The sequence below is a fragment of the Rhea pennata genome, chromosome 9 (genome assembly GCF_028389875.1).
Source record: "Rhea pennata isolate bPtePen1 chromosome 9, bPtePen1.pri, whole genome shotgun sequence".
Classification (NCBI taxonomy): Eukaryota; Metazoa; Chordata; class Aves; order Rheiformes; family Rheidae; genus Rhea; species Rhea pennata.
Window position 1 is genome coordinate 25,144,745 of NC_084671.1, and position 14,280 is coordinate 25,159,024.

The 14,280-nt window shown below is 46.6% G+C and overlaps 1 protein-coding gene across 4 annotated transcripts in view; it reads left to right on the forward strand.

The window, feature by feature from the left end:
- ARHGEF4 (Rho guanine nucleotide exchange factor 4) overlaps positions 1–14,280 on the forward strand; it is a 135,380-nt gene that overhangs the window by 98,472 nt on the left and 22,628 nt on the right. For all 4 annotated transcript variants that reach the window (XM_062582346.1, XM_062582349.1, XM_062582348.1 and 1 more), the window contains exon 5: positions 12,974–13,153. In XM_062582346.1, the coding sequence (XP_062438330.1) occupies positions 12,974–13,153 (180 nt within the window). The remainder of the gene's footprint in view (positions 1–12,973; positions 13,154–14,280) is intronic.

The following is a 14,280-nucleotide window of genomic DNA, read 5'->3' on the forward strand; positions in this document are numbered from 1 at the left end:
TGCTTATTGACACAAGAGATAAGGACTCTGTAGGGAGACTGTGGCTGCCTTCGCTGCAGTCACTGGCAAGTCAGGCTGTGCCCCAGCCTTTGGACCAGAGCCCTGAAGAGGGAGCAGCGTGCCTAGGGGCAACACAGTCGCAGAGCACCGCACTCCTCTGCAAAGTACTTCTGCTGCCTGGTGCCAGCTGAGCTCCCTCCTCATGCTGTGCAGGAGGTAACGTCAAGCTGGGTCCTTCTGTGGGTGCTGGGGTCCTCCCCCCGGTCAGTAGGTGCAGAGCGGGAGCTGCGCCTCCACTCTTACTCTCTTCCTTTCCCTGTGGTGCCGGCGGGTCTGGCAGGGGAACAGTGCAGCAGTGTGCACGGACGCGACGGGGTCCTGCCTCCCTGGGCCCTGCGCAGAGCTGCTTGCGTTGTCCCTACATGGGGCAATTTCACCAAAACGTTTACCAGGCAAGGGCCTGCAGAGCCCTTTGTGTTTTGCAAGTACAAAGAGCATCTATGAACGGGAGTGAGACTGAGGCATCATTTCCAAAGGGAGCTCTGTACTTTAGATTTTATCTTTTTTCTTAATTTGTTCTCCCAGGCTAAACTTATTTCTGTGCTGATGTTTGATATCTGCTGTCTTTGTGATTTATTCTTTGAATCTAAGGCATGAGCTGGCCAGATAAGAAACACAGTAACCATTTAGGATGATACCATCAACAATTACTTTTAATTAATGCTACCAGTATTTTTTTTTCTTTTAAGAAACAAAAGAAGTCCCCTTACACAGGGTAAAGAAAAGATTTTAAGAAAGGCAATATTTGTTATTTATAACTTGTCACTGGGCATGTTAGCTACAGAACGTGCTGGAAACTCTGGAATAAAATGGCATCTTATTTGAATCCTTGTTCTTTGGCTGGGATTACTCCAGATGTGAAAGCGGTTGTCACGCATAGTACTCTTTGGTTGTGCACCCATGCTGTCTCTGTGTTTGGCGGTGGTTGAAATGGAACTCAGCGTGGTGGGGTGAACCTGCTGAAGGTCCAGGGTGGCAGTGTCTGTTCTGTAGCACAAGGGCAAGTTTCTGCGTTTGCAGTAGCTGATGGGGTGCCAGGCAACCTGCTTGAGAGTGCTGTGCTAGCAATGCTAAAATAAAAAAAATGCTCCCAAAGTATGAGGGTGCTGTTGAACCTTTCATCAGAGGAGTCAATGAGGCATGAAAGACTGGTGGGGAGAGGGGAATTTGTTCTCCCTTGCTGCTGACCAGCTGGTCTGGCCTCTCTGGACCAAGGGCCTGTTCCAGGGCTCTCGTCCCATGCAGCAGAAGTGGGTGCAAAGACCTTGTTTTTCCCCCCTTGCCTCAAAGTCTGGAGCCTCTGACCGTGGCACCGTCCCTCCCAGCACACTCTTCCTCGTGGCAGACCCTGCACGTCGCGTCGCGCGGCAGCAGAGCAAGCGGAGCCGTCCTCGACTGGAGTAGGGCTGCGGGAGCAGAGCTGCCTTCAGCCCCGCTCCGTCCTGGCTGCAGTGTCTCCTGCCCCAGCAGGACAGGCTGGGCAGAGCCAGGGTGACAGGGCAGGGAGCAAAGAGTCCTAATGTCAGCACTTAAAAATCACGGTCGCATTTGGTATTGCACCCAGCCAGAATCTGAAGGCACGAGTGGAATTAGGACGTTGTCTTTTACTAAGCCGTGTGCTGGTTTGCGTAGTGTGTGTGCTGGGCACTGCGCAGGGGGCAGGACGTGCATGTTAGATACAGGCCCAGTGTCTCCAGTCTTTATGATACCATGGCTCAGAACAGCACAGTAGGGCTGGTTTTGACTGCCACTCGTTATTTTAAATCATGTTCTTGCTCGGTCTTGCCAGAAATGTGTGGCCTGTTGGGTGTCTGCAGAGTTGTGGCTAACTTTGTATGGAAATGCAAACACCCCATATAGATAGCGCATGTGAATATAAAGAGCTACACCAGGATCTCTCATGAGCAGCCTAGCTCAGATTTCCTCACCTCACCAAATGAAATAATTATACCAGGAGATGAAGAAATGGAGAGCTGCTGAGAAGTTGTGACTCAATATTTTTACTAACTGTGATTCACACTGGTAGCTCCAAGGTGTCAGGACCTGCTAGGCTAAGCACAGTGTAATTACATAGTGAGAAAACTTCCACCCTAAGCACCAAGGGAAACATGACTTTTCTTTGGATCCACAGGAGTCATATGGCAAGGCTGAGAGGAGAACCAGGAACTGCAGTACCGGAGTGCTGCATGGTCCACCAGAAGCAGACCAGAAGTGCTTTGCCTTTAACTGCTTTTGCAAAACTACTTGTTTCTTGTATTGAAAAGATCCTGTCCACTGTGAGAGAGTCGTGCAGGGAGTCAGGCAGACTAAACTGAGAACTGAGGGATAGGAAATGTGTTGATACCTTTGCATTTGTTGTAAGGAAAATGCTTGTAGCCGGTGGGCTGGTTTGCAGGGTGACTGGAAGCAGGAACGAGGCTCTGGTATGAGGCTTTAGCTTTCTTCAGGCTCTCTTCCTCCAAATGAAAAGTTGAGCTTGGGGCAAATGAAGAAAATGGAAATACTCAGAAGCAATAGTGCTTGAGGGTCTCAAAAGATCCAGGGAAACTGCTGCTTCATGAATTAATCTTCTTGAGCTAGCATGGGACATTTACAATACAAAAAGCTTGGATATTTTTGTTTTTACAAGTATTTGTTTAGCATAGGTCTAACAGGGAGACTATAATTAGCTTGAAGGACCTCCAGTAGAACTACAAAAGAAATGACTGATTTTTATTTCGAGAGAGATCAACCAAAACCAAAGACTAGACAGTGAGGCAGTATTAAGGTTTTTGTGTTCTTTTCCTTTTCTTTAGCTACTGCTGATATCCTTTCCACATTTTCCGAAAAGGACAGACAGCGATCCTTAGTTTAGTGAAGAAAAGATCTTAACCAGTGTGAGCACTGGGAGAGAGATCACTGGAAAGAAAACAAAAATGTATTTTAAACAAGTTTTGGGTCACCAAAAACCTGCAGGGTTTCTGTCCCAGGAGGAGGTGAAGAAAGAAGCAGAAGGTAAATTTTGCACTGGTTTTGGGGGGCAGGGAGATGATCTTTGAGAGCCAGGTCCTGGAAGTTGCTAAACAGTATCTGTTGGGCTGGTATGTTTGCCACCACTACCAGCATAGTGCTGGCTTTGGCACAGGGCTGTTGATCGAAGGGAGATGTTTCCATAGGAGATGGGAGCAATAGATATATTTCAGCTTGTTCTTTGCTGTATCTACCATTAAAATTAATCATGCACACATGAGAAAGGAAAGATAAGCACTGTGTTTCTGTCTTGCTGCCACTGCGAGCCCAAAGAGATGCTGACCTTTTGATGATTCAGAGTGCATTGATAGCAACACAGTTTGCATCTATGTTTTTTTTAATCTTATTTGTAAAACAAATGTCAATTAATTTGCCTTCAAGCTACAGCTGATTCTGTAACTTGCTGTATCTTTTGCAGGGAAGGGAACCTATCTTTGCAGAAAGGGGAATAGCAACAGTCATGAGACAGCTGAGAGCGCTGCAACTTCACTGATTTTAGTGTTTATGTTCAATAAATCCCCACTTTGGATCAGTTGCAGCTGAGCTGCTTCTGTTGTGTTGTCTTAAGATCTCCTGCTACAAAGGGCAGGAATAAGAAGGAGGGGCTGTCACAGCCTGTTCTGCAGGTGCCCAGCCAAAGAGGACTGCTGTTCCCCACATGTCCAAAGCAGGAATGGGGGGAGAGAAAGCAAAAAGGCAGGTGAGAAGGCAAAATCTCAAAATTAAGTTATGGGAGACTGAGCAGAATTGGGAACCCTCCCACAAAGAGGGGAAATGGTGGGAAATACTGTGAAGTGCTATGTTGGTGGGGATGAACGAAAGGAAAAGTGGCCCTGCATTGAGCGGTAAAAGAGACTGAGGAAAGTTTGTAGCAGAAGTGGCAAAGTTCACAGTCACGTCAACAACATTTTCTACAGAAAATAGCAGTTTCTATTTGGGTGGCTGCAAACAGTACTGTGAAAAAGATGCAACAGTAATCGCTCTTACAGGTAAGAACAACCAAAGAGGGCCGTTACCAATTCAAGGTTGTACAGTTAAAATTAGGGCACCAGAAAATGTAAAAACTGCATTAACCAGGTATGCTTCAGGATCTGCAGTAAATGCAGTCTTCAAAACTGTTGGTGAGCCAGAGAGGAAAGTTAGTCAGTCTCACAGTATTTTTTCTATAGCCAAACTGGAACTAGAAATTAGAACTTGTAGATCTGTGCAAGTCTCAGGACAAAGACTTGTTCAAATCAGACAGTTCAAACCCAGGTCTCACTCTTTTTCCAGTCTTTCAAACCAGGAAAAGGAGACTAGTATCTGTCTGATTTCCAAGTGCTGTTCTGGTGCCAGTCTAGGAAACCTTGTTCCAAAGCAGCTAAGAATTATGTATTCACCGCGTCCTGTAGGTGCAGCCAGAGCAATAATCAGCAGTATGATCTTGGGCCTAAACTGACAGCGGCTCCCGAAAGAGAAGGGCTGTAGTTCTCTCCAGAGAGCTCCAGAATAGCTACAAGGAGATTTAAAAAACAAGACTCTGAGAGATCTGAGCTGCATAAGGTTACTGTAACCATGGAGCTTGGATTGGCCTTAATCTGGAGGCAACAGGTGCCATGCAACTGGGATAGGTATGTGAAGTAGGTTAGTCAGAAGTTGAAGATGTTTAAACCACTTTTAAGCCTTAGAGCATTTTAAGCTGCTTAAGCCACTTTAAGGCTTTAGATGGGTTTAAAATGCTTAGAACACTTTTAGGCCTTTAGAGGAGTTTAAGATGGCTAAGCTGTTTTAGAGCTTTAGAATGACTTAGGTTCTCTGGCTTTGTGAGCTTGAGGAGGTTTTTAGGTCCTTTGAGCTCTTAGTTGTCCAGGCCTTTCTGAGCATTTTGAGTGAGGATGTGGCACATCTCCACTCATGTAGGCTGCACTCAGGGACTCCTTATCCCTGTATGCATCTCACAAGATGCCCATACAGCTTTCTTTCCCTGGATGCACTTTCTTTCCCTCCCACCTCTGCAAAATTCTTTCTTGGGGCAGGGAAAAGCAGGCATTTCCAGATGTGTGACAGAGCAGCCAGGGCTGGACACCTAGGTGTCAGGGGTGAATGGCTACTCCAGATGGGACCTTCCTCCACGCCCTTGCTGAATGCTGTGTGTCCAGGACATGCAGTGTACAGAATCTGACAGGGCTGCGTGGAAGCGCTGCACTTACCTCTGTGGGAGAAGTCCTCCCCAGGAAGGTGGCAGTCCTGCCCCAAGGGTATTTTTACATCCTTGTAATTACTGCATTAGCAATCGCTAATTTTCCGGCTGAACAAGAGTGTTGCTGTTCCTTGGGGAACAAGCCTGTCTATGTCAAGCTTATATTTTCAGGGCTTACCATTTGCATGAGGTATTTGTGGGCAAAGTGCATAGTCAAAATAGAAAATAATAAATTTGTTTTGTATTTTTTACTTCCCTCATATCAAGAACAGTTCTACAGGAGCAGTGAATAACTCTTCTAGCTGTGACTTGGGATAACTGCCTTGGAAAGGATGTAAAGCTGATTTGGTTCTTTCCCTTGTGTGTCTTTCCAACAGTGTTTAAGATGCTTGATGGTCCTAGCAATTGTGTCCAGATATGGTGTGTTTAAATGGTCATGAAGGTCATACAGTTTTCTAATCTGTTTTTGAACCTATCTATATGTTTGGCTCCATGGCATCCTATGGCACAGCTTAATTATGCACCACTGGAAAAAGTACTGCTTTTTAATTAGACTTGGTGCATGGTGATTTCACTGGGTGCCCATGGGTCCTGCATGATGAGAACCAGTGAACAGGCAGTGGTGACTGTGATTTTATAGGCCCTCATGTTGCGATCACCCTCCATCTAACCTTCTCTAGTCCAGCTTCAAAGTCTGTTCTGCCTGTGCTGGCCTGGAAGCTGTTGCATACTTTTGATTCGCGTTGCTCCTTTTTGTGCCTTTTCTAGTTCTTCTCTTCCCTCTTTCTTTCTGAGTCATTCCTGACATTCTGACTTTTTGACCCTGATGAGCACCAAGCTGACGCTAAATTTGTCTGCATTCCTGAGGAGAGCAGCTCATTTAGAGCCACTCTCTTGTTAGATACTGTGTTGTGTTACACTTATCACCATGGAGTTTCATTTGCCATTTTTGTCACCATGTCAACCAGCACTGTATCTTGTTTGAAAATGTATTTCACTTATACCAGAAAGTAAGGCTTTGAGCTCATATGGCAGACATATAGGAGAATTTAAACTTAAATAAATATCCCCTGGAAACTTGTATGAAAGGTGTAAATGGAAGCTGTTTTACAACTTTACTTACTGAAATCACTACCAGCAACTGCTGTAATTAGTGAACAGTTAACTATAAAATGTGATATAAAGATAGCCTTTTGCAGGTTAATATCAAATATAAGAAGTTACTCAACTCCTGTTTTTCCTCATTCCAAGCTTAAGGATGTTAGTTCCCAAATTAGCAGACTCTTTTGCCATATAGGTCATTGGAAGGTGAGGTTTGGGGTACTAAGGACATTGACAGGATCTAGTTGCAGAAGCTTGAGTAGTTGTCCTCCTTAGCTGAAGGTATTTATCCCCACACTGTTGTAAGAGCTCTCCTAGCTTATCTCAGCACAAAATAACATGATTTAAATCAGTTTTAGCAGATTTGTTTTGCATTAAAATAATCAGCTACCATATCCTAAGTGAGGAACTGGGAATTGCTTGCATCACACTGGACTTTGAAAAATCAAATTTAACTGGACCTAAACGTCTGTGCACATGGTATGCATTTTCATGGTTTACTTTTCGTACACAGACTGAAGTAGCATACAGCACAGCTCTGCCTCCTCTGCTTTTTACAAGGGTCCATCTATAACACTCAACAGAGAGTGGCTTCAAAGCTTCTCCTTGCCTGGGGCAGGGAGATCCCTCTTTCCCAGCTGTTTAAACTACTTCTGAGGGGGAACCAGGACTCAGATAATGTAAGTAGAAGGCAATAATATGACAAATGCCAGTCAGCATAGTTTTGTGGGAAATAGTTTTTACCAAATAAATCTGATGACGTTTGGTCAATGGAGGCAACTATACCAGATGTAATGTACTTTTTTGAGGAGTTTGACTACAGGCACGTATTAAAAAAAAAACAGTACTATATGCTCTCAAGAAAGCATGCTTAGCTGGATTAAGATCTTGGCTGACTGACATCTCAAAGATATTTATAAGGAGAATCACTGTCAAATGAAAATATTTTGAATGGAGATCTGCAGTGCTTGGTAAATGCCTGAGAGGCTTCTACTATCCTTAATCTACACTCCAAAATCAACAGTGATAAAATTACACCACTGGCACAACAGGCAAAAGGGCAGTTAATGATGAGGGCATGGATTGATTTGGGTCATGGTGTGCAGGTCTGAACTTTGAAGCGAAGGAGGCAGCCCACCATCCAAATGAGGACACGTGCCTGTGGTACGGTGCTGTGGCGAGGAGGCTTGTGTTACCCTGAACACGCGGGCGAAGCAGCAGCGAGAAGCAGTTAAGCCTTAGCTGTGGTGGTGGGGCCCTAACGGTGATTCCAGCTTGCAGACAGCAAGCCTTAGCTAGCCCACAACTCCTCTCTGGCAGCAGAGGGAGATAGGAGCCCCGGCAGGGGCTTGGCTTGTGCAGCCGCCAAGACAGATGCCTGCGATGAATCCTTCCCTGGGGTGCCTGTCTCTCCCACAAAGACGAGTGTCTCCATAAAGACGATCACGATAACGAGTTTAGACTAAATGCCTGCTGTTCCGATGACTGAAGCCCTATGAGATGCATTTCGTCTCTGTTGTCCATTATTAAACAATGAAGCTAAAAGTTTGGGGAGAAAGAAGGAAAGAGCTGTCAGGGTGATTTGATAACTGTCTCACAGGGTCCAGTTCAAAGCATGGGTTAGTTGGCTTCTGCCCATATTCTGACAAAATAGACATGTTGTATTTTAATAAAACACTACCCTGAGGCAAGATCAGAAGTAACGTTTTTCTCTTAACTCCTCTGCTGCCCTTTGCATTAGAAAAGACCCAAGAGAAACTCTTGAAGCAAATTGACAGGAGAAGGAACGGGGGCTCTGGTGGGGCCGCCTGCAGGGTTTCAGTGTGGGACGTGCCAGCCCCGCTGGCTTTCAGGCTGTAGCCCGCAGGCTCTGAGCTGGCACAGGGAATGCTCCGATGCTAATGAACGCGGGCTTTTCAGCAACCATTTTAATTCACCAGGAAGTACTTGAGTTCAGCTGTTTTTCTTTGAAAGTTTCTGTTTTAGGGTCACAGAGTAGAAGAGTAGACTCCATTTTATTTGCACTTTATCCTTGAACTGCTTGGTTCCTGGTATCTTCTGATGCGGCTGGGTTAATTTTTAGTTCTCGGTGATAAAGTGTGCCTAGCATTCTCAAGAGAAGGCTATTCAAATTTGATTCAAGTAGAACAGAGCAACTGAAAGAAAAATATTTCCTGAAGCAGTCTTCCTCCCTCCTTCTGTAAGTTGTCTAGATCTTTTATCTCTGCTAATGTTGCCTGGAGCTCCTGTCAGAACAAGAACGGGACATCGGAGGCAATCACGTCCAAGTGTCCAGCCTCAGACAAACCGGGACGAGGTAGCTAGCAAGCAAACAGGCGTGCAGCCCAGGGCCTCGGCAAGGCAGAGCTGCCTGCCTGCACGTGCCGGCGTTAGTGCTGGGCAGCTGGTCGTGACAGGCCCTTTGGCAGTGCTTGTTCAGCCTGCGCAGGGCAGCGCCGGGGGCCGTAAAGCTGCGCCCCCTCCTCTCATCCTTCCCTGGCTCCATCCTTCGCCTCTGCCATGTCCGCACGTGAGCAGGGAGGTTGTACCCGCACAGGCAGTTAGGAAAGCAGTGACAGCTGCATAAAAATGCTAATACAGTCCTAGAGCAACTGCTGTAGTGAAAATTCATTTTCAGAGAGAGTCAGTGTTAATACTGCGTCTGGGTTGCCGGCAGTAATGCCTACAAACTTAAACCTTTAACTTCGAGCCTATAACTTTGGTTTGTTTTCAGTGCTGAAGCAGCAGTAGCAGCTGTAGGGGCGGCTGGGTTTGCATCTGCTGTTCTCTGAAGTTCCCCTTCCAAAGACTGGCTTAGGCAGGAGACTGTGGCTCTTCAAGAACATACATCAAGTTGTCCATGATTTTACAAATCCAGAACATGAAAAGTTATTTCCTACGGAAATTAATGGTTGTTTTTCAAAGCTTGCTTTAATTGTAACAATCAGAAATTGTAGATAATGTGAGCCACTTTGAGCCTAGGAGCTGCCCATAGGTGGAAATGACGAGTATTCCCTTTAACGTGTGCTTCTCTGGAAGATGAGCTGCTCTAACAGGCTCTACAGAAAGCCTTTTTTCTCCTGGAGAGCCTTCTTCCTTTCCCGGGATAGGCAGGGCGAGGCCTAGCCCTTTACCCCCCGGTAGCAGTGAGCTGCTCGGGGTGGGCGCCGCGGCGAGCTGCGCTGTGGCCGAAGCGCTCTGCAGGGCCGTGCCAGCCCGCAGCCCGTCTGGTGCCGTGCAGGTGTCAGCGCTGTCAAACCTGAGCTGCAGCTCACGGCTCCCCCTCAGGATTTGCACTGGAGAGGGACTGTTAAACTGAGTCTGTTTGGTATTTCTGTGCGAGTCCAGGAATTAAACTGGACACAACTGAAAAAAATAATGTAAGGTGCAGCTTGATGGACTTAACAGAAAATTGGGCAGCGAATGTTGTGGTTATTAAATTCCTGCCAGTGTTTCAATGTCTGCCCTCCTCACTGCCACCCCTTGACCTCAGACTCGGGCAGTGCAGGGAGATGGAGCAGAGCTGAGCCGAGCCTGTCAGCCTGCGGCTGCGGAGTGAGTCAAATACTGCTGCGCTCAGATCAGTGAGACAGTTCAAAGCCAAAATAAAGTATTTTTTATTTCTTGCTTTAGTCCCTTCTGTTGATCCTTCCTTTGTACAAACATGGTGTTCAGGGTTGGTTAAAAACATCCTGGGCTCTATTTCAGGGGTCTTTTGGGTCAGTCCTTTGAGAACCATCTGGGGCAGTGTCCGGTGTGCTTGCCTGTGGGTGTCTGGCCAGCCTGCCGACAGGTCAGCCATGACTTTCCACATTTGGCAGCTCATATTCTCAGTATGGCTGTTTCTTGAATATCCAAAATTTAAGATGCTAATATTAGTGCATTAAAATAGCAGCTGAGGTTTCACTAGTTAGTCACACAGTTTTCATTAACTCTGGTGAGAACCATGTGGCTTTGTCCCCTTGTGAGCTGAATGCGTCGACCTCCAAATGCTGCTAATGCTAGGTCAGGCTTGGGCTCCTGACTTCTTGTCAAGACGTTGAGATCTGACAGCTTGTACTGTAAGGTGTTACTGACTTCACTTTGTCTGTGCTCTGCTTGTGTGATCATCAGACTGCTCAGAGGAATGCGATTAGCTCTCTCTGGTCACCATCCTGGCACGTACCACAGCTGCCACATCACGCTCAGAGCACTGATTCAGCCTGGCAGACTTAAGTACTCAGCAAATTTTATCTCCAAATTTTATCCCCAAACGTGCCATATTCTTTATGTGCTGGTGGTCACTGTATGTTGAAAAGCCCTCCGAACGCCTCTCTCTCCAAAAACACACTCATCGATGTACGCCAGTTTCCTGAACAAAAGCCAGCCCATGTCTCGGGATACCTAACCCAGTTCAGCATGGTTCGTGGTTTGGCCGCCGTTCCTGGGTAACCTGGCTGTCCGGCTCCTGCGCAGTGGAGCGACTGTCCCCACTCTGCTCCACAGAGGTGGCTGGACACGGTGGCTCCAACCACCCATCACCCTGTTGCAGCTTCTCGCCTCTTCCCACACAAGGGAGGAGCTGGGCTCAGCGCGCCATCTGCACGGTAGAGAGCGTACAGCTAGTATCCTCCACCAACCATCCAGCTCAGCCGTTGTCATCTCTAACTGAAGTCTGGTCTTCCGAGACTAACTAAACTACTGTTTTACTTGCCATGCGATCAAAGCCTGTCGTTGCTAGAGTAGCTTGGATTAGTGAGACACCATTTCAGACTTGCGTTATGTTCCCATTGTGCTGCAGGCTGTATGATAGCAGGTCCCGTAACCTCTCTGTCACCCTAGCAACGGTTACCCTTGTGAAGAGTAGAAACTTGCAGCAAGGAAGCACCTGAGTGCTGTGGCAGTGAGGGAGAGGCAGGGCAGAGAGCGCCAGCATGCCGGCCCTGTAGATAAGTGGGAACCACTCCTCTTCTTCCCACTCGTCCTGATAGCCCTTTTTGTCAAGAAAGATACACTGCATTAAGCTATGTCTCCTTCAGTTAAAGGGATTTGCTATCCATTTGTTCTCCAAAGACAAACAGTATTATTTTTTTTTCAAACACCTCTAGTTAATTTTATGTTTTACTGTATGCATGATTATCCTGACTTTCTTTTACAACATGCGTATTGTTTGGGGGAGTGAGAGTTAACTCAGAGCAGTGCTGTGTCCAATTTGGGCTCCCTGCTACAAGACAGACACTTACATACAGCAGAAAGTCCTGTGAAGGGCCACAAAGATGATCAAGAGAGGAGAGCAGCTCCCATACAGGGAGAAGCTGAGAGAGGTGGGACAGTTGAGCCTAGAGAAGAGAAGACTCAGTATCAGTGTGTATAAATATCTGATGGGAGGGTGTAAGGAAGTCAAAGCCAGACTCTTCTCAGTCTGGTGCCTGGTAACAGGATGAGTGGCAACAGGCACAAACTGAAACACAGGAAAATCCACTTGAGCATAAGAAAACAGTCCTGTGTGAGGGTGCTTGAACAGATTGCCCAGACAGGTTGTGGAGTCTGTCCTTGGAGATGTTCAAAACCTGACTGGACACCGTCCTGGGTAACCTGCTGTAGGTGTCTCTGCCCGAGCTGGGGGGATTGGACCCGATGATCTCCAGAGGGGCCTTCCAGCCCCAGTGATTGTATGATTCAGTAGATGACTGTGTGACAACAAGCAAGCTAAGGTGCCCAGAATGGATGGTAAGTGGATTATGGCTGTGGTGATACTGCCACAATGATGCAGCTTATTACCAAGGATGGTGTACAGGTTTTCTCTTCCTCCCCAATGCCTGGCAGACTACACTTACCATCATCTTCCCAGAATCCACCACTGCACCATTTTGCTAGAGAAAATGTTGCAAATAAAATACTCCATTGCAACAACAGTTCCCGAGTGTTACTTAACTAGAAGGTGGCTAAGTAGGGAACAGTTGAGAATGGCACTCTGCATGCATAGATGCAGTTATTACTGTGTTAAAGAGCCCCCACACAGTCTCTAGGCATGTTTTTTTTTTCTTTAATTTCCAGGACTCCTTTTTTCCTTATATTAGGCCTTCTTTGATATGCATTGTAAATAACCGTTGGCCCTTAGCATAATCACTTAAACGTTCTAGAAGATTTATTTTAAGCAGCTTAAGTGCTAAGTTTAACCAATTTAAAGACTTTAAGCTCCATCCATCCTAGACCAGGTCTGAAGTCTCAGAATACTTTCAGCTCTGAAGTATGTCTCTAGAAACACTGAAATTCATGGTTGGCTTTCAAGGTTTTCTAAAGAAAGGCTCTATAAGAGCAGCCTCCACCAGCAACGCACTGATGAGCTTAGTTTACTGGCTGAAGCAAAGTCACCAGTAAGTTTTTGTGGCCTCAAAGTTATCTTTTTATTGTATAAATATATTGTGCCCAAGTGATGCTGAAAAAATGCTATTGAGAGCAAGATCAATCAAAGCGATCACAAAGCAGTCAAAGCATCAGCTCCTTTTCACTTTTCTTGCAAGGATTAAGCAGTGGGCAACTTGTTTGGCTCAGATGAGATGATGCCAGTGCTGCAGACAGACAGTAGCTGACGGCATGGCTCCTGGGATGGGTTGCTGACAGTTCAACTTGCTCTGTCCACAGCTCATCAGTGATGGCAGCGTGGTGTATGCAGAAGCCCTCTGGGACCATGTCACGATGGACGACCAGGAGCTGGGATTCAAGGCTGGCGATGTCATTGAAGTAATGGACGCTACCAACAAGGAGTGGTGGTGGGGCAGGATTCTGGACAGTGAAGGCTGGTTTCCAGCCAGCTTTGTTCGGGTAAGGCCTCAATGTTTCTTCACATCTCTCCATTAGCAGTAGGCGTTTTGTTTTGTTTTTCCCCCCACCAAAGGATTTGTATTATCTAACAACTGCTTACTACTTTTACACCTAGAGGTAGCTGGTTCAGCAAGTACTTGTTAGCATTCATACACACATGGCTAGTGAGCCCCCCTGTACTGAGCTGCCATGTGTGCAATTCTCTCCCCCCCACACCAGTAAATCATGGCAAGTGCAGCCCAGTTCCAGGCTCTGGAGCTAAAATGAGCTGCGCGGGCTGAGGAACTGTCGTGCCTGTTTGACTGCTCTCTAGTTGGCAGCAGAACCCTGGGGTCATGCTTATCCATATCTAGGTTGGCTAGTTTGCAGCCAGGTAAACTGCCTCCCCTTCCTCACACAGGAATCCCAGACACAGCTGGCAGAGGTCCTCACTCTAGGGTCCACTTCCAACAGTATGGATGAGCAGGCACCAAATTTAGCTTTATCCATCTGGCACTAGCTCCAATGCTATACCATGTCCCAAAGTACGCAACCACCTACCGCCTGCACCCTCCCTAGTCCTGGAGGTTTGAAAGCATAAGGCTGGGGACCTACAACAGAGCACTTCATTTCAGGCACTTGAAAATGGAGGGAAAAAACACAAGAAAGCAATGTTATCTTAGAGATCATGTGGGACACCTGCTCCAGTGGGGACAAGAAGCACTTGATTGTGATCTGTTTTGGGGCCAAAGTTCTCTCCAGGTGTTGCCTACAAATCCCGTGCAGAAATAGCTTGTAGTGACCAGACAGCCTGAAGGTATACACTGCAGAGGTCAGATTCATTTCTGACAGAGCAGTCTAAAATACACCTGAATTTTCTGGGCAAGCTGAGGGTAAAACAAGGGTCTGGGTAACTGCTGTGCATTACCTTTCTGTGAAGAGAAAGGCTTTTTCCTTTCTTTGGGCTGTAATTGTTGGTATAGATGCCTGACTCTGCTTTCAGCACTTAAGGACAGACTCTTCAGTACAGCAGAGGCGATTAGGTGTCTGAGAGCAAAGAGACTGTCAGCCCTTTAGCTTCTTATCCGAGTCACCTTAGATCACAAGTGACCCAAAACCACGTGAAGGATGAAAGGAGACAATATGGT